The sequence below is a fragment of the Falco punctatus genome (assembly GCF_963210335.1).
Source record: "Falco punctatus genome assembly, chromosome: 5".
NCBI classification, from domain to species: Eukaryota; Metazoa; Chordata; class Aves; order Falconiformes; family Falconidae; genus Falco; species Falco punctatus.
Window position 1 is genome coordinate 86,224,815 of NC_137584.1, and position 20,297 is coordinate 86,245,111.

The 20,297-nt window shown below is 37.7% G+C and overlaps 1 protein-coding gene across 3 annotated transcripts in view; it reads right to left on the minus strand.

The window, feature by feature from the left end:
* The window catches only part of AKT3 (AKT serine/threonine kinase 3), a 186,601-nt gene that overhangs the window by 20,529 nt on the left and 145,775 nt on the right, over positions 1-20,297 (minus strand). For all 3 annotated transcript variants that reach the window (XM_080390477.1, XM_080390476.1, XM_080390478.1), the window contains exons 11-12: positions 3,935-4,149; positions 1,185-1,272 (exon numbers count right to left, since the gene is read on the minus strand). In XM_080390477.1, coding sequence (XP_080246603.1) covers positions 1,185-1,272; positions 3,935-4,149 — 303 coding nt within the window. The remainder of the gene's footprint in view (positions 1-1,184; positions 1,273-3,934; positions 4,150-20,297) is intronic.

Consider the following 20,297-nt stretch of genomic DNA (forward strand, 5'->3'; position numbering starts at 1 on the left):
GGTCGAGCTCATAAAGTAACCTGATTAATGTACTTGCTCTGATTATTTATTGTAGAGTTTCTTGGAACCTCATGATACTGCCAGGGAAAAATCACACTTTTATCAAGTAACTTCAGAGTACCATATTTTGTATCATCATATACAGGCTCTTATTTCAATTTTGGTATTTGTCAAGAGAAGTACCACACCAACAACCACACATTTTTAAAATTCCAGTTCAACAACAACTGAAAAAACAGTTTGTATCATTGACATTGTAGCATAAACATATTCTGCTCATTCGTATGTCTTCCATTTTCCTTTTATTTGAACAAAGCAAAAAAAGGAGAAAAATCTATCTTTTAAAATTACGCAGCTCAACTGGCAGATTAACAATGTAAAACAGTTGGGGGAAAAAGACAACTTTATCAAAATAGAAAGGGTTTATAGCAACAAGTAAATTCTTACACAAGTACTGAGATAAAAATCAGCTTCTGTATGTAAAACAACTGAAGTCAAATTGAGTTTCACTACTGAGTAAGATAAACTCATTTCCTAAAATCATCCCCAAAGTGTTGATCATTACAGGAACAGGACTGAGTTTAGAGAAAACTGTTCCAATTGAATTCCCAGTACTCGCTTTCTCCACAAGCTGTTTTGGCTCAGTGTTTTAATGCTATTTTAATTTTCTTAGCTATCTCTTTAAAAAAGTAAGTTTGAAAAAGACTTCTACTTAAACACAAACAATCAGAAAGTAGTTTTTTATTATGAGTCCCTTCCCATCACTTCATTTTCCTATTTCCATAAAAAAAACCCTTTTCAATAAAAGGCCGAAATAACAATAAGACAATTCAGGATAAACTTCCATTACATTTTCTCACATTATCTTGGGCCATACACCTGCTTTTCTCTTGAAGGCCCAGGAAGAAAAAAGGCAAGGAAAAGATTTGGACATTTACGTAATAGAAGAAAAAAAAATCTTTGCAGAGCTTAGGTTGGTTTGCAAAATTTATTTTTGGTCCACTGACAAACTGTTACTGAAAAAAGATTAAGTAAGGACACCTAGTTCAGAATAATCATTCATTTGTATTAACACTAAAAGCTGCAAAGAAAACCAGGATTAACTTCAGTGGCAGCAGTCCCATGACTATCAGTAGAACCCACCTTGCAGAAGCCAGATTATTCAGTGGCATATAAAGACATACCTTTTTATCGTATACATCTTGCCAGTTTACTCCAGCAAAGAAACTATGGCGCATGATTTCTTTTGCATCATCTGGGCCTCCACCAAGCCTAAAGAGAGTGGGAAGAAGATCTTATTAAACAAGCATTACTCTTAAAGGGAGATTACATTATTGTAGTGGTTGGAAAAGTGACCATTTGTTTTTGACTATGTAGGAACAATTCTCACCTGCTTAATACAAATACAGGTGATCTTGAGAGAAAATGCGATAGCAGAAGTATCCATGCCATGGTCTATTCTGTTTGATTATTCCAACTACAATGTTCATTACTGTCAATGAGCTTTTTGAATAATTCATTCACTTTAAAAACACATTTAAGTTTAGCTTTCTTGAAAGACAAAGTAACATTCTGGCACTATTAAAAACCAAAACCAACCAACCAATGCTGACATAAAATTTTGCCAAGGAGGTGCCAGGCACTGAATCAGTAATGACTCACACATCTTTTTTATACAGTGTTCACTGCTGTTGCATCTGGGTGCTGTAACAATTAACCAATTACAATAAAATAGTCTCAATCTGAGCCAATTAGTATAAATTAATAAATTGTAGGCCACTGTAAATAACCACACTATTCACTGTGGCCCACAGCTTGCCAAAGCCAGACTGTCTGGCAAATCATCTTAGGACGTGAATTCCACCTATTTTGGGTGAACTTGCCCAAGGTGATTTGAGCTCACGGAAGTGGTCACTGCTGCCAAAAGAGGAGGGTCCTACCCCTGCCCATACCTCTCCGCTCTCCCATCCACAGCATCATTCTCACTGATGACTGCAAGCCGAGTCAGCTCACTAACCTGGAAGAAAACTAACTCCACAATGAGAAAATGAGGAAGAACTGGCCGGTTTTGTTGCATTAGCAAGTCAGATTTGACTCAAGAAGTTTAGTGAGCTGCCTTGAGCTGCTGCTGTTGGTAGAGAAAAAACTACACACCCAGTGAAGGGAACCTCTGCTTGTTTCAACAGCACGTGGACTTTCAGGACTGCTCAGCCCTCATCTAACTTCTTCCTGAGACTGGCTATCCTACGGGTCTAACAGAAAGAAGCTGCAACAGAAAAAAGCTAATCTTAACTGAACAAGCAGCCCATACATGTTAAACATTGACAAGCAAAGTGGTACAAGCAGTTTCTTTCATTAAAAGGAACTGCTAAAAATATAAAGAGAAATTTTAAAAGCAACCTTTTCAGTAAGATAATTTCCTCTCTAAAGCATTTATTGTAAGGAGCACTAATTCTCACAACCAAGAAAAAGATCTGTATTGGTACTACCCTGGCTGACAAATTACAAAAATCTTTATTCTGGACTATGCAGTAACTGGGTGTACAGTTAATTCTCATTTCCAAGCTGTATTCCTCTTTGTTTCTCAACTACTCACTGTAAAATTCTCTACATCTCTGCAAAGCATCACAGTTAGCCTGCAGCCTCGACTTCTCTCAGTATTTTCCCATCCAGTTGCTCAGGGAAAAGTTGAGTTGCAGTTAATCTCTGTGCTCCCACCCTATTTTGCATTAGTGATCACCAGAACTTGACTATGAATAAGCTTGTAAACCTAAGTCTGTAAGAAACACTACTCTCTGCAAAGATTAATTACAAGAAAGTATCTTTTCAATTCTAAAGTTTAATAGATTTGATGGGTCAGATTGTTTGGAGAGTAAAATGCAGCAGAGGATGCTACAGGAACGAATTTTCACTTTATTCTCCATGTATTTGCCTAGTTGGTCACAGTTTGCTTTTACTGCACGCAGTAAATTCAGTTACGCGGGCATTGCTGGGCAGCATCAGAAAGGCTGACCACTTGTGTTGTCCTGGCTGTTGCACTTGGCTGTGTGCCCACAAATCCTTCAGAGAGACACAGCAACCAGCCCTTCCCTGAGTGCCAGTGAGCAATGCCCACTACTGAAAACTTCTGGAAAACAGACTGAAGATGAAGGAGGACTAGAGAAGAGAGACAGACAGACAGAGAGAAGAATGCCTGCAGCCTTAAAACATGCCAAGAGACTCACCAGAATAACAGAGAGATTAAGGAAAAGAGGGAACCTACAGACAAATCTCACTGATTTACAAAGACAGAGGTTTGGTTTAGAAACACAGAGGACTTGACACTACCGGAAAATGTCCCTCTCTCCTAGGCAACAATCCGAGAGGGAAAAGCCCACCACAAAAGGGCACAGACAGCAGCTGGGTGATACTTGCTTTCAAACTACTGTATTTAAATTTAACTTTGAAGATGTATTCTTTAAGGAGTTACTAGTTTACATGGTCTAATATGTGATTTATTTACATGCCCTAATAAGATTTAGCTGTGGCCATCTATACATGTCTCCGGGCATGATCACTTCCAAAAAAAAGTGCTGTAGTACCCCCCCATAAGACCCTAGAGCCAACTCAGGGTTAACACTCTAAAAAACAATTGAAAGCTTTCCCTTTATTCCAGTACACAATCTAAACCTGAAAAGATCCCTGTGTCTGCTGTGAATGATTAAAAAAATGTTCTCTTCCATATGCTTTTTCCCCTTCTGCTTGTTAAACTCACTTTATGTACCATTGCTGTATTGAAAAAGTGCAAATCTGAGATTGTATGGTTGCATATAGACCTTTCCTGTGACTGACAGGTCCTCTGGCCAGGAAGACCAGACACCACCAGCCTATTTCTACATTACCTTGTATAATTACAGTATTTATTACGCCTGTATAGCTAAGTAATCTCACTTACCGCTTATTTGGATCCTTTATCAGTAGGCCTGATAGTAATGATTTTGCATCTGCAGACAGAGTTCGAGGAAATTTTATGTCCTCCATTAGTATCAGTTCAAATAGTTTCTCATGATCTTGGTTGTAGAATGGTAATCTTCCACACATCATTTCATACATGACAACTCCTAAGCCCCACCAGTCCACTGCACGACCATAGTCATTATCTTCCAACACCTAAGACAGAAACCAAAACCAGCTGTAAGACATGATCACTTCAATCTCTTTCTTGCATGTCTATGTGAATGTTTCCAAGACTTTATTTTCAGTGTGCTACAAGGATTCCCAGAACCTGGCTCAATAGATTCAACTGCATACTGAGTCACATCCCTGAGCTCACAGAAATTCCAGGCATACTGGGCACCGTACAGCTAAAAGCAAAATAAAAAAGCTGAGAATGACCTGCTGAAAATGATCAGGACTGCATTTCCCCCTTTCCTATGTCCTCCACCACTCCATTTGTAACGTAGGCAGCTTTAGGAAGAGACACTATCTATGGGCACTACTGCCTTGGTTAGAGCATCCTTCTGCGGGAAGAAATAAGGCTTCTCCTTGCTCAATCACTTCCTCTCTCCTTGATCCCACCTGTAAGAATAATGCCTCAAATTTAGAAACACCTTAATCTTACTAAGACAAGCTTAGCTTCTTTAAGAGCCTTGTTTGTATTAAAAGTCCTCAAGGCGTTTCTCCTGACAGTTCCATTACGTTCCATGAAATAGTCCAAATACCTGAACTGTGCTCATGCAAAGAAATATGTTTCTATGATACTGTATGATCACAGAAATATGGCGAAATTTATATAACCTATTAACCTAATACTTCCAATGTTGTATAACTAAGAACAACCTACTCCCACAGCCCTTCTCCCAGCAGCCCCAGAGAATTAGAATAAGGAGTCTAAGCAGTGTGTCTTGACCTTAACACACCTTCATAATAAACTGTAGAAATGGAGACAACATAGCAGCCTACATCCATAATGAAACCATAAGCAATAAGGAAATAGAAGGCTACTGAATATATACATATATAATTCCAATTTCTGTGAATTTTTAGAAGATCATACACTTTCATTCAAAAAAGATGTGACAGCTAGAAGTTAATAGATTGTAATACAGAAGGCAATACAACTGTATGTGCCAAATTGCCAGTATTTGTTGCAGAAAGATCTATTAAAGAGGCAAAACCTTATAACATTAAATTAGACTTAAATAATAAACAGAAAGTTCAAAGAAATGCAACTAATAGTTGGAATATATTTACAAATAATTAAATTATTATTTATCAATAATTGTTTCTGTACCACTAAAAGGCAGATTCTGAAACGCAGCACATATGACTGATTAAAAAAGAAACAACCCACAACTGATCCACAGGAAACAAAATAGTTTTTGCAAAGACACATGCAATCACCACCCCAAAGAGCTCACCCAGATTCAAACTGTAAGGATTTAAGTGGACTGTAAGTCATTTAGACTATATATAGTAGTGAAAATCTGGTGATGTGTAGTAAAGCCTTCAGGCTTTAATGAATATGGTAACCTCTAACAGATCAGAAATAACCTTACTCCATGAGTACGTTATCTTGTGATTGTCTAAAAAGTGTAAGATGACTTCCAATAATTTCCTCTGAAGCAAGGGCAGATATAGTCAGTCCTCATCCATCTGGGGACACGAAGTGGCCAGACCACATCACAGAACACATGCACGACCCTAACCACTCCTAACAAGGGGTGTCAAGCGTGTTTATCTGCCTCTCCTTTTTCTCCCCCAGTAAATCAGAGCCTGCTCTGAAGTATCTGGTACATGCTATTAGCAAAAACAAAATGCAATTTGATCCAGCATGGCAATTTTGACAATCCCAAAGTAATTAATGTATTCGTATTCCTTGTTTTCACTGTCCTTAAGGATTATTAGTAGAAGCATGATGAAAAGAAGTATATTAAAAAAACCTCTTGTGTATATAAGATTTAAAATCATAAATATTAACACATTAACACATACTATTTACAACTGTGCCAAAACAAACTGCCTCATTACATCATTGATATTTCCAAACAGAGGGTGAAATTTTAGAAAGTGTATAATACAAAAAATTATCTGAATAAGTACATATGACAAAACTAACTAAAATAACTCCTGCATTTTAAAACTGATTAAATGGTTTATGAATTTGAGCATATTGCAAGCTATTTGCTGAAAAACTGTGCATGAAATCGTTAACGATTGTCTTGAAATCACCATTCTTCTGCCACAGAATAAAAGCATTATACATTTTTCTACTGTATCTATTAGCACTGTTACTATTTCTCCTATCTGTACAGTTACCTACTCCTTTTTTTGAAGCTAGTAAAATACACAAAATTGCAAGGCAGCAGTAGATTCTTTTTACAGGAAGTTGAGGTGTGGTTTGCATGTGTGATTTATAAAAGAAGGCAACTGGAAGATAAAACGTATCATTCTCTGAACAAGGCAAATCACATGGCCAATCACTAATGCAAACTGTATCTGGGGCTTTACCTAATTTATGCAGGACTTTACCTAATAATAATAAAAAGTATGAGCAACCTTTTGCTGCATTCCCACAACAGCAACAAAACAGTGGTACAAAGAAAGAGCCAAATGTGATTTTTAACCTCTTTTTACATAAAATCATAAAAAAGCATAAAAGCTGGATTAACTGCCTCCCGAACCCGCATATCACCAGCCGGGTTCTCATCCCCAGCTGGCAAAACTGGCAACTCTTTATTTTTGTTTAAATACCTGGTTTACAGCCAGCCAGACAAGCAAGAGCATCAAAAGGGTTTCATTTAGGCAAAAGGAAAACAGCCTGAAAACAGTGTAAATAAAGCAAAATGCATCTCAACTTATTTTAATAGAAATGTAATAAAATTGTGCGTAATGTATTCACAGTAAATACACGCAATTATTTTCTTTAAGTCATTTCTACTCCTCACAGGGTTAAGAAACTCCAGGATTTGTAGACTGTGACAAATCAGTGGAAGTGCGAGTGTCCAGCAGCTCCTACAACCAAATCCATACAATCAGGGCAGGCATGAGAACATGTCTATACACACTGCCCTAGCATTACAGAAGCCTTTCCAAACAATTCTTGGATTTGAGGGATTTGCTTTTAATGACACTGAACATAGGTCAAGAAAGCTTCAACTCAGTGCTAAAATGAACATGACACACAGCTGCAGGCTTTGTACCTATGAATAATTCCAGTTTTTGCCTACGATGAGGCAGGTAGCTGCTTTTAGAAATGCCTCCTTTGGCTGCCAGGGCTGGTAACTGCTGTCCCTCCAGAATTTGTGGGCTATCCCTGTACAAGTGGGGTACCAGCCCAAGCACCTGGCCAGACACAGACACAGTGGAAAGTTTGATCTCTTGGACTTTGTACACCGCCCTTAAAAGCTGCCTCCATCATCTCCAGCCAATCCTTGTCCCCCTGCTTGTAAGGACCCACAAATCTGTCTTTAAGCAAATACACTGTCCAGACAACCCAGTCTCTTCAAGGTCACAGCAGGAAAAGCAGCAGGCTCCCCAAAACCATCATAAAGGGCACAAGCTCAACCACTCTTGTATCCGTTGTAAAGTAATACATTAATATTTTCTAGGAGTGTCACACAGAAGGACCACATGCAACTTAGAAGCTACAGAAACAGCAGCTATACTAAGTATGCACTCAGGTCAGGTGCATTTTTATGAAGTTAAGATGAAGTTACGTGCCTTCTTCCACAAAATTTGTTTAAACAGTCAAATCATACATGACTTCCATTCCTTCATCCGCTTCACACACGTGGGGTGCCAAAACCCCGAGCCACCTCATCAAGGTCTAGGGGAGGTTTTAAGAGATGAGAGCTCCAGCATGATGTGAAAATTTATAGTCGCTCATCCCTATTTTATACCTCACATCAGCACTGTACCCAAGTGATTTCCCAGTCTTGGGTAAAGCTGTGTGCTGACTGTAGTTCAGTCTGGAAGATACCACAGATTATGGGAAATAAAACTCAAAAATGACCATGATTTTTATGACTTGAGGGAACCTTACTCCATTTGTTTTTAGGACTCTAGTTCAACAACTGTTTTTTTCAGAGGCAGTGCCAGCCCAGCTCACACTCTTGTTTCTGTGCCCTCACCACAGCTTTCCTTACCTTACCAAAACTATGCAACACATTACATTAGAGCGTAGACCAGTACTAAGAAGGAAGGAAGGAAAAAAAGTTTCATCCTCAGTTATTTTTCACCTGAATCAAGTTTTCTGACCTAAGCCCCTCAACTGCTGTGTGAACAGTTCTAGCAGCCCAGGTGAGAACCCAAGGCCAGGCAGCACTGGATGTGGCATTGCTGCAGAAAGAAATCCTTGGCAAACTCTGCCCTGAAGTTAGACCACAGAAGTTACACTGACACAAACAGCTGCAACAGCTGTGCTCACCTCATGGGAACATTAAGGGCCTGATTCTCATCCCAACCTCTATTTCTCTAAAGCACTCCAGCAGTATAACAGGGTTCCAAAGCAGGCATAAACTCATTGCTGCAGTTTTTACAGGCATTGATTACAAAAAAACTGAAACAGCTGCAGTTTTTACAGGCATTGATGCTCCTCTAAAACGTACACCTACACCTGCAGTTGAAGGATACAGCTTGGGTTTATCCAGATGCTTTTAAAAAAAGCTGCAGAGGTGCTACTGAAGTTTGTAATTTTCTAGCCTTACATATACATGCAAGAGGTTAAGTAACACACCTTCCAACAAGCAAGAAACATTAGCCAGGCATCTGCTTCCAGGCATCTGCAGGTACTTCAGTGCTTTTATGAATGTTTTAGAGGCTCTGGACAGTATGATAGTTTCAGCTGAGGGAATGCTATTGATTTACCTTAAAACTTTCATTTGTACTGTGGCCAAAACACGGCTCAACTCTTCTTTAAATTTACTGAGATAGCAGGAATAGCCAACTGTAACAAGCGAAAACAAAGCATTCTTTAGTGACTCCACTGTTTCTGCACACTTGGGTTACTGGAGAGTATTATCAGCAATGACCACGTATACGATGGGCTAGTGCTCCATACATAGAGCAAAGACCATCAAGCCCTACACACAAAATAATAAAAAAAAAAATCAGTTCACAGCCTGAACTTTGCCTCTGTGATGACTAAGACAACACAAACACACTGCAGGGCCGCTAAGATCACAGTAATGCAATTGTGTTTGCCCCTCACACATAACAATTCATTTTGCTGACAAATAACTACAAATCAAAAAAGAAAAATATTCTTATATTTGCATTTATTGACAAAAATAGGCAATCTTCTAATACTATTTCTCACTGCTGAAAAGTCCAGTATCTAGGACTTGAAAATATTAATACAAATTGTTAGTACCACTGGAAGTTTTCTCTTTCTGAAAAAATAAAACCCATCAAAAATAATTCCTCCTCTATTTCAACAGTGGTTGTAGATTTTAATCTTTATCAGCCAGTACATCTCCAGGTGTCCTTTGCTTTAGGTATGTCACTCTTTTAAGAGTCCACAAAATTTGACGTCCATTTAATTTTTATAGTGAAAAACAGTAAAAGATAGCCTTTATTTTCTCTTTATTTCTTCAGTAACAAGAGCTGAAATTTTTTTGGGAGGCAGCAGCTTGAGACACATCTGCAAACTCCTATTTACAAGGGCTTCAGGCAGAGACTTTGGAAGCAAGCAATTAAATGAGTCAGCCAAAGAGAAGTCAATAGATACACATGCAATGCTTTTACAAGATTCTGTGAAAATAATTTTTTTAAGAGGGTTAGCCAGCAGTATAACAGGTGAAGTGTGTGAGCATCTTAAGTCAGTCACGTATTTCCCTTTGCCTTCAGTGAAACGAGGATTCCCTGATACTTCACTCATTACAGAATACTGGACAAGGTATGACTGCCTCCGACACAAACTGAGCGAATGGAGAAAATCCCTTAATTGTGTTTTTACTGCATTTTGTTGAAACAAAACACCCCTGATGAGCAGCCTCTGCAATGTTTTTGGTTACACAGCAGAAATTCACACAATGAAGAAACACACTTCCCACAGACCTCTAATCGGTAGGTAGCTGCTGTAACTTCTGGACTCTGCAAACAGAGACAAACTTAACAATAATCTTGAGCATGAAAGTCTTCATAAAACTGTCAATCTTCTACAAAGGGTTGTCAGCGCTGGGTTTTATCTTTAAAAGAACAATATCAAAGTATTGGTTTTGTACTTTGTGCTAGATAACCAAGGCAACTTACGGGAAAAGCAGCTACATTTTTGACTGAGTTATGGTTTCTCTTAATACATTAGATAAAGATTTTCTGATAGGACGTTACAAGTAGCTTGTTGCTCAATCAATAATTTTGACAGAACAGATGGGAAAGTATTTAAACATCTAAACAAACTGTCTGCACACCTATGTTGTGAAAGAAAACTGAGAACTTGGATACACCAATGTACTGTTAATTTAAGGGGAAAAAACTGTTTTCAATTAACCTTACAGTTCAGGTGCAGTGTATGTTCCTTAAGCATTCCTGGTAACCCTTCACACATTTTTATTGCTACAGTTGTTGGTCTGCTAACAAATATTCACCCACGTATCATTCAACAAAAGTTAAAAAGTATATTTGCTAGAAGTTTCTATCAACTGTGCTAACAACTATGAGAAGTTTATAATCTAACACTAATGAGCAAAGGTAATACCCATTTCTTTACAGAACCAGACTTCTATCCAAGTATATGAAAATCCTTCCTGCAGAAAAGTATGTTTGCCAAGCATTATAGAAATTTAGTTACTATAACCATATCTTGGTATGAACAGTGAAACTTTTGCTGCGTCAATAGCAAAATAAACCACTTGAATGAATACTCGTCGCTTTTATTATACAGAGCTGGAAAGACAAAACATCAAGGTTAGAGATGCCCTGGGAAATGGATACCAGAGAATTAAGTCAAGGAAGAAAGTTTTCTATTACTGCTCTAATTTTCTACAGCTAATTTTTGCAGGTAGTTTTTCTCCATTTTCTATCTGGTTTGCACTGCTGTTATACTTCTGGTCCTAATGTCGACTATCTTCCTAACACATTTTTGTACTAGAGATTTTCCCCCATCTTACCTAGATTTTTGTTATGTAACCTTTAAAAAAAAACCCAAACTAAAGTCTTTTTTGTTTGCTGGCACACATTGTTCTGCATCTGAAATAGTACATTCTGATATAAATGTGAATTAAGCAGAGCCTCCTAGACTAAAGAGCATGTAATACTAATTAATGCATTAAACCTCCTACAAGGGACTCTGACTTCAGTAGAATTGAAAATCTAAAAAAGTTAAGCTATTGCACATGAAAAAAGCATTCTAACAGAAGACTGTAAGAAGTCAATGGCAACTCTGACAATAAAAAAAACAGTAATAAAAACATCAAAACCAAACAAACAAAAAAACCCCAAACCCCACCACACACCAAAATCAAAAGCCCACTGAAAAAAATATCATCACATGAAAAAGACCCCTCACTGGGCCTATTCAATAGACACAACAACAACAACAAACAAATAAACAAACAAACAAAAAACCAACAAACCCACAATCAAAACAAAACAAAAAAACACATAAAAACAGAGAATTAAAATAACTCAGTTCCAGAAGTAAAATACACCTTTCATGGGAAGTGGCAAATAAAAGCAAAAGATTATTTCAATCTACAGAAAGATGGCACTTGTCTCATAACTACCAATTCCATCGTTGGAAGCAAAACTGCAGACCTGTTGGTATCTGTATTAATTATCACTGTACTAGCAGTAGTCTCTATAACATACACTGCCGTAAGATACAATATGTGTAAGAAGTAATAAATAATGATAATACTATGATATTTCTTTCTGGTTGTTCATTCTTCCTGAAATGATTTTGAATTCTTACCGATGTTGAACAGCATTTGTTCAGCTTTTGTTTATGCTTCATTACTCTCGGAAAAACTAAAGGCTTTTGCTGAGATGGAAATAATGTTTGCATTGATTAAATGAAAATTAATAAAAAAAAAGCTTCCAGCATGTTATTGAGACTGTCTTTGTGAGAACTGTCATACTTATTTGTTTTCTAAAAAAAATGTGGGTTTTATTAGAAAACTGTTCTCTGCTTTAAAGTTCTGGTTTGAATACAACAGTGTTTGTTTTTTTTTTTTTATGGCAGTGTGGAGCTAATCTGTTTTCTAGTCTTATTGTTTGTTTTATTATTTTTGCATATTTGTTACATCTTTCCCCTTGAGAAGTCTGATACTGCATGTGGACAATTAGTTTTTGTGTCTGGTGAGATTAACCAGATTGCATGAAAATTCAAATTCTTGTTACCTCATTGGTTATCTGGCTTCAGGAGAAAGTCTACCTCTTGTCCTAATTTATTTGTTGTTGCAGCAACTCTTCTGTATGCGTAACTGAGCAATCCGTTCATACCCCCACCCTAAATGCTCCCCCATCTTTTGATTTTAATACTGGTTATTGCCAATAAATGATGTTCTGCTCTGGATACCCTGCCCTGTCCACATTCCATCATGTTCATCTCAGGGGCCCGCTGGCAATGCCAAGCTGACAAAAATGCCCAAATTCACATCACGAGCATTTTTGATGACTTAGGAACATAAGATGACACAATGCGGCACACTAAAATATAAGTAATAACAAAACAGAAAAAAGACCACATTGGAATTTTCATGAGGTGCTAGCATTTTAAGATAAAACAATTTTTTTCCATTTCCATTTCCTTTCAATGTAAAAAAACAAAAATAATCTGGTACTTGGAATTCTAGTGTAAAGAGAAAATTCCATATTGTGAATCTCCCATAAATCAGAAGGGAAAACATTTTCAGGCATAGATGCTATTCCTCCTCACACCCCCCACTGGTCCTCACCCAGAAATAAAATGTAGCCAAATATACAACAGACAGCTGTTCAAGAGCACACGCCAACACTAAACCACATTTCCACAGGTAAAATAAATTCTATTGTGCCTCTGCTAAGAATCAGATTATGCATGAAGCATCTAGGTAAACAGAGAGTAAATAAACTTGAACTATCCTTTTGAAGCCAAAAGAAAATTAGTTAAGCAAAGCACAACAACGTAACTACATTGTGTGGGTATTGAGTAAACTCACTATACTTTCAGGAAAATGAGTACAGGTTATCAGAAATTAGCGCTTTGTGGTATTAAGCAAACCAAAAGTAAAGCATTCTGCCTCAACAGGGAGCAGTAATGTCTCATACTATAGGTTAAGACAAACACCTACTCAAATATATATATATATATATAAAATATAAAAAAGAAAAATAATTATGGCATCAGTGTTGGTAGAAGACTTAGCAATTAAATATCCATCAATTAGATACTTTTGATCTTATGAAATAAAATACACCTCACCACTGATTTTTTTTTTTAAAAAGAATCTCTTATTTGTTCATATAACTCAAACAGATATGAATATTAAGACTCCATTAAACTAATGCAAATGAATAAGCAAATCATCAGTCCCCATAGTAGCCTTTGGATGTGCTGGTTCACACACAAGTATTATTTTTTTTTGTCAATTATGACTTCTCTACTTCCTTAGCTTTACATTTGCTTATATGACAAAGAGGTAATGCTGCCTGTTACAGGTTAGCTTTAGTCATACAGGTATCCCTATTAAATACTTAATTTATTTACCATCGTAAAGAAGAGGGTTAAAATCTTTCTTGTGTCATCAGAAGAAAAATATTACCACAACCTGCAACAGTACCAACATGTGACATTAAAAAATGACCCTTTTGACAGCATTCTTTGAGCATGGAACACAACTGACTTAAATACATCATTTTAAAAGGAAAGAAGAATAAAAGTACCATCCTTCCAAGTTTCTGGCTGATAAAAACTAATGCTCTATAGGGCAAAATACACTATATAACATACTTTCCTAAATACGCATTGAACACTCGTAGGTTTCATTTGGTTTTATCAGTAAAGTTTTGGGGAGTAGGTTCTTTTTGTTCTTTTTTTTCTTTTTTTTTTTTTTTTTTGGGGGGGGCATTATTTTGTTCATTCTAACTTGGCGATCAAAGAATTTTTATTTTTACACTATTACAGAAGTGCATTTTTCTAGGTTTCCAAAACCACCTTATTCAACCTTCCCCATCTGTCACCATCTGCTTCTTTTTAGCATGTACTTTTTGTGTGATCACATAAGCATGTGAAAAATAACTAACATTCAGATGATTGTCTGCTGGTACATTTGAGGACTGGGCATAATAAAAGTGAACTGCCAAAACGTACTTAACACTTCTAATTTTGTTGGGTCTTGCATGTAAGCTACATTTGATTTTCAAACTGTTTTACAGTTGGAAAGTTGATCAGGTACTCTAACTCAACAGTAAAACTGAGACTACATAATTAGCTCAGCACTAAAAAGATTATATTCAAAGAGAGGAACAAAACCCAGAAATACATCCACACGAGTTCACACATCCATCTTGACTGAGTCTGTCTGCACAATGTTGCCTGAGGCACAGGATAAGATGCTACAAGCAGCCTACTTCTGGACAGTCACAGCCTGTGTCTGCTCTCCAAGCTACCAGAAGGAATAAAGGACTCTCATAATTACATGGGTGTGTGGGGTCTCATGGAACTGCTGGAGAAGCAAAGACATTAAGCCAAGGGTAGAAACGCGTAGAAATGCAATGTCATTCCTTAATGCAGCAGATACTGCTTCTAGGTGCAAAGTAACTGGAAATTGCCATCAAGGCACAACAGATGAATGGTGGAGGTAATCTGTTTCCAGAACTCTGCCATGCTTCAGCACAGCATTTCTGCTCATAAATGCACCACTTTATACAGTTTTAATGTGAAAAGAACAAAACAGGTCTAATGCTAGAGAAACAAATTTACCCCCCATCCTCGAAAAATACATTAACCTCACTCCAAGAAAATTTCATATACAAAATTCTTTCTGTCTTGTTAGAGCACCAGTACAGGCCTCTCAGGTCTTTAGCAAAACCACTATGACCCAGAATACCAATATATTGATATGAACACAGACAATTTGGTGGAGTGTGTCATTATCCTTTCTCTAAAAATAAAAACTTTACAGAAGGGAAGAAAATAAAAAGCAGCCCAATAACAACAGTAACTATCCTTTCACCTAAATAAACCTGAAAAGCCACCGACAACCAATCTTCATTAATGCTTAACAGAGGTAACCAAAAATGGGTGAGAACTTGCTATCTAGAGCATGATGGACGATGGAGCCTAACATAACGTTTCTTTTCCACAGTCTCTCTTTACAGTATTGTTCCAACTCTTAGAAGTTCATACTGGTGTTAAAGCCTTGTGAATGCATATGCCATCTAGCAACATCTTACCAGCTGCTTTCCTTTAATTTGTGCCATTTTCCACATATTCTAGTCTCCCCTACTTAACCTTTTTTCCAACAGATCTAGAGCTGGAAAATAATGGCACGGAGCTATTACTTACATAAAATTTGCACAGAATTTCAAAAAGCAGATTACTACTTGAAGGAGATAAAAAGGAATCTGCATAAGCCACAACAAAAATTATTCTGTCCTTCAGTTGCTCTGTATTCCTAACTGAACAACTCTCCAGCAAGCTCCTCTTCATTTGAAGTTGCTCGTCAATTTCTCCTGCCTTTTGTGTCTTCCTGCAAAACATTCAATTAGTTTCTATTAAGAGAAAACTAACAAAATAACGTAATCTTCTTTAGTCCAAACGCCCTTTCCTGCCTACAACCACACTGCCCCCCATAAGAAAAACCTTCTCATCTCTAAGCTGATTTTTCTAGTGTATGAATCTACCCATGAGAGCATTAGATTCGCTTCATGAATTTCTTCTACCTGCTGTTAACCTCCCTTGCTATCCTCCTTATTTTACCTAAATTTTTCTGTCCCCCATTTGAAATGAAAAAAAAAAACAACAAAGGAAGGCAAAGAGGGGGAAAAAAAAAAGAAAAAGAAAAAAAAAAGGCATTGGTTGTATTACCCCATGCCACTTAATCTTCTCTTTGGCATAACATGCTGGTTTTCTTACACCCTAAAACCTTAGCTAACCTCTCTCAACTGGCCTCTTCAGTTTATCCACGATGTTGGCTACTTTCATCAAGTTTTTTGCAAACAAGCACCTTCATGCTTTTCCCCAAACCTGCTCTTCTGTAACATTCACACTGTGACTTCTATCTGCATTAAAATCCCTGTTAAAACACTGCTTTGCTACGATCCCTGCAAAAAACTGCAAACATCAATTTACATGCTGGCCTGTCTCAATGCATTTCAGTGCTTCCCTCTCTGCCTATATATCATTTAGTTTCAACTCATATCTGACGAGCTATGTGGCAGATCATCATATTCTCAGTCCAAAAAATTTACCAGACTGCCTTTGGCAAATATCCTAATCCAATCCAAGCAAGCTCTAAAAGAATGAAATAAACATATAGCTGCACCAGTGACAAAATGCTTTTTCTGCCTCTACGGCAACTTTTTATAGTCTGCATACACCACAACATTCTTAGAAAATTCAACTTCTGTAAACATGGGAAAATCGTTTTCTCTTGCTATAACCATGCCTGCAGTCCAGGGTACCATGCTTCCCCTTGCTGAACTTCAGCCACTGAACTTTGATGGCCAAGTTCTAGATTTTGGGTCACTCCTACATCAAAGACATACCCCTCCCAAAAAGAAAAGCTGTAAATAAGAAATTAAGTGAAAAGTGAGGAAAGACAGCAGCTGCTTCTTGATAAAAGAGTTTTACCTTTCATTTCTCTGAGATAAAACTCAGGGAAATAATTGATTACACATGATCTCTCTCACTCCCATTTCTTCAAGAAAGATCACACACCAAAAAAAAAAAAGCTGCCACACAAGTGTTGCGTAACTAATCTTAGCATTTACTTCATCTCCACTGGTCTCATTTTAAAATGAGTTATAAGACATACAGACCTTCTCATGCCTATGGACAAAGCCCATGAGTCTACTCTGGTCTTACGTATTGTCACATACATTTAAGAGATAGTAACTCTCTAAACTATATTGAAATGGTGTTGCTGTATTTTTTCTTAAAATAAAAGACTACTGTTCTTATAGGAATGCATTCATCCATCTAGATTGTATTTTTATGGTAATAAAACTTAACAAGATCCAACCATTTTCCCTGTTATTAGAATACATCTAAATATCATTGACCATGTACATCAATGAAGAGTCATTTATCATCCATGAAGTCCCTTACAGACTTGTTCATAGCCAAAACATCTTCTCTCCTGTTATTAAGAGAATTAAAAGCTTCAAAATTAATTTCTGGTATTTAAACTTGTATCTCCTGTGACACCAAAACTTGGTACCACAGTGACAACCCTACTAAAACTAAGACTGTACATTTAGTCCTAAGAACTTGAACTGAAATGCCGAGAGCCAGAAACTGCAGTCTCATGTAAGAAATCACCCTTATAAATGAACAGAGCTGCAATAATTTTTACTTCTCTGCACAAGTAGCTTCATTTCCTGAACGTTCTATTAAAGAAAGTCTTTAGAGATCAGTATCTTTATTAGCAGGTCTTTGTTCCCTGACGATCAACTGAAAACTATCAAAATCCATCTGCTTTTAAATGTCTCCCAGGTACATTTACAAGTACTTTCTCAGTTTTATTCTTTCTTTATTAAGCAAGTGATACTGTCTGGAGAAGACACGCGGTCCAGTCCTACCTTTGCCACTGCAAAACTGCAAAAGAAACATTTTGTGCGTTTTTTTCTGAAAAAAATTAAGAATACATCTCTGTTTCCTAAATGGGATCACAATTCATTTTTTCTCCTTGGGTCTGTTTATTCTCAGACACCACAACGATCTCTAATGTGACAGCTTACTTTGAAGGATAACAATGGAAACAGACTCCTAAGAAACAGTCTCTTCCTCCTGGAAAACTACTAAAGAATGAGAAATCATAAAATATTTTATACCTTTCAAATGGGGAGTACTGCCAATTCTTAGAGGGAAATGTTAAGCATGACCACTACACTTACAGACACACACAAAAAGGCTTGCATTCGTTCTACTGCAGATGATAAAGGTATTATTTATCAGATAACCAACTTATTCTCAAAAGACTGTATAATTTGACAAATCTTATTCATCCTTCAATAATTGTGACCAAAATGTACATCTGTACTGTAAACATATATAAGCCCTGCTATTTGACAGGAGCAACTATTTTCTTCCTAGAGAATGTACTAATACCCTAACATCTTTCATGCTTGGCACGTACCTATGTAAGACAAGCACAGCCAATGTTATTTTAGTTTTCTTTAAACTGTAGAACACTGGTGTTGGATCACAGGGAAGGTCTAGGAGAGGACAACAAGAAGGGAATGTACCTGTGCACCACCTAGCTGGAACCCCTGCACGCCCCTATAACAGCACAGTGGTTGGTGAAGGTATGCATAAACTTCGAGGTGGGTGCCACAAATGATAAATCAGTGATGGTCCAGAAAAGTAATTCTAGCTCCAAAGATAAAAACCTGGCAATCTCATTGTATTTTTTTTTCCTGTGTCCCACCATCCATTTGATCTTTGCATGCACAGGGGCATTTTTCTGGATCTGCCAGATACCAGCACAGTCAGTCTCAGGGTTCTATATGAAAGGTCAGGCCCTACCACATGAGATGAAAGAGACACTTCAACAGACAGTGGGAAGGGCTACTTTGATCTCAGAAACATAAGGTTTGCAGGGAAAATGCAGCAACAGGTATGCTTATTTTCTGACTATGAGTAATTTGGAAATCACCCTGGGAAATAATTCTTTATGGATCCACTAGGACACCTTCACCTCAAAGAATGTCATGCAAGGAGGAAATCCACCTTACTCCGGCTTAGCTACTTTCCTGTTTTCCTGTTGGAACTGAATCCACAACAGTGAATTAATACAAAAGCAAATATTAAGTCAGTTCTCAGGCTAGGTACAGATTCCTCCCAGTGCAAGGTTCCTGGGTCACCTACTTCCTGGCTGGTCGACAGCAGCCTCAGGCTACCCCTGCATTTTACGCAGCACAGTCCTAGCGTCCTCTACCACCAGCCAACACGTACATGGGAAACTGAACCAAAAGGTCTGCAGAAGGGATGCACCCATCACAACTGACCATGATGAAAGAGGGGGATGCAAGGGTATTATTAAAGGGACAGATGCTGAACGGATTTCTCCACATAACTGGAGAATATCTGGCTTCTAAAGAGAGGCTGAAAGGTATCTATCTGCCTTTACGCTTACCATGACCAGGTAAAACATAAGTATATGCTGTCATTTGTCTTGGGATAAACAAGCAGGAATTAAGCAGGAATTCACCGCAGTAACAGGATTAAAGTCCAGCTGTAACATTAGGTTCTCATGATCTGCAATTTGTCAAAAGGTAGTAGTAAGTCTTTAGCATCTGGTAATGATTCCTGTGGCCTGAACTGTAACAAAAAGTGATTTTTGCACATTCATTTTCTGACACATGCACATGAACAGACTGGAGGACCCAGTCTCTTGACGGTCCCTTTATCAGACAGCTGTCCCACATATGAAAGCAGATACGATTGTCTCAGGTGAGCTACTATCCAGCCAATGCAATGCTACACACTATTGCAGCAGCTGAGAGTACAAACGGAAAGTTTTGGGTTTTGCAATTGTGTCATATACTGCTAACTTCACCCTTTTAAATAAAAATGTATGGATAAAGGTGTTGAGTCATCTTACGGGGTATCAGCAACCTGTCTAGGCTGCCTGCTCTAAACCCTTTATCCCTGTGGTAAAAGGGAATAAGTTCTTTGGTTCCCAGGGTTAATGAAAAGTCAACATCCTTCAAGACAGACTTATATAGGGTGGGTGTCCAAAAATACTTACAACGGAAGGTAGAAGAGAGGAGTAGGACTGCTAGAGAAAGGCAAAGTGCATCAAGTAACTTGTGGTGTCTAAAACCCAGAATGATCCCTTGCCAAGTTCGATAGCTAATGTTTCCAAAAGTGAGAGATGGGAAAGCAGATGAAAGCAACTGAACAGGGTATCTGCACTCTTTGAGAATGTTTTCAAGACTGCTGACAAGATGACAAGAAGGGGGTAAAAGCTGGCAACGACACCTGTAGTCTATACCAGTGATGACAGTATCATCCCTTGCATTGTTCTTGTTGCTGGAACAGATTCTGAGTGTGGAACAGAAGAAAAATGGCCACTGTACCAAGATGAACAGGTGGATCTGCAGCTTCTTCTAAGTAGCCATAAAAGATTCAAAGCAGGCTAAGAATAGTTCTGGAACCCTTAAATGCA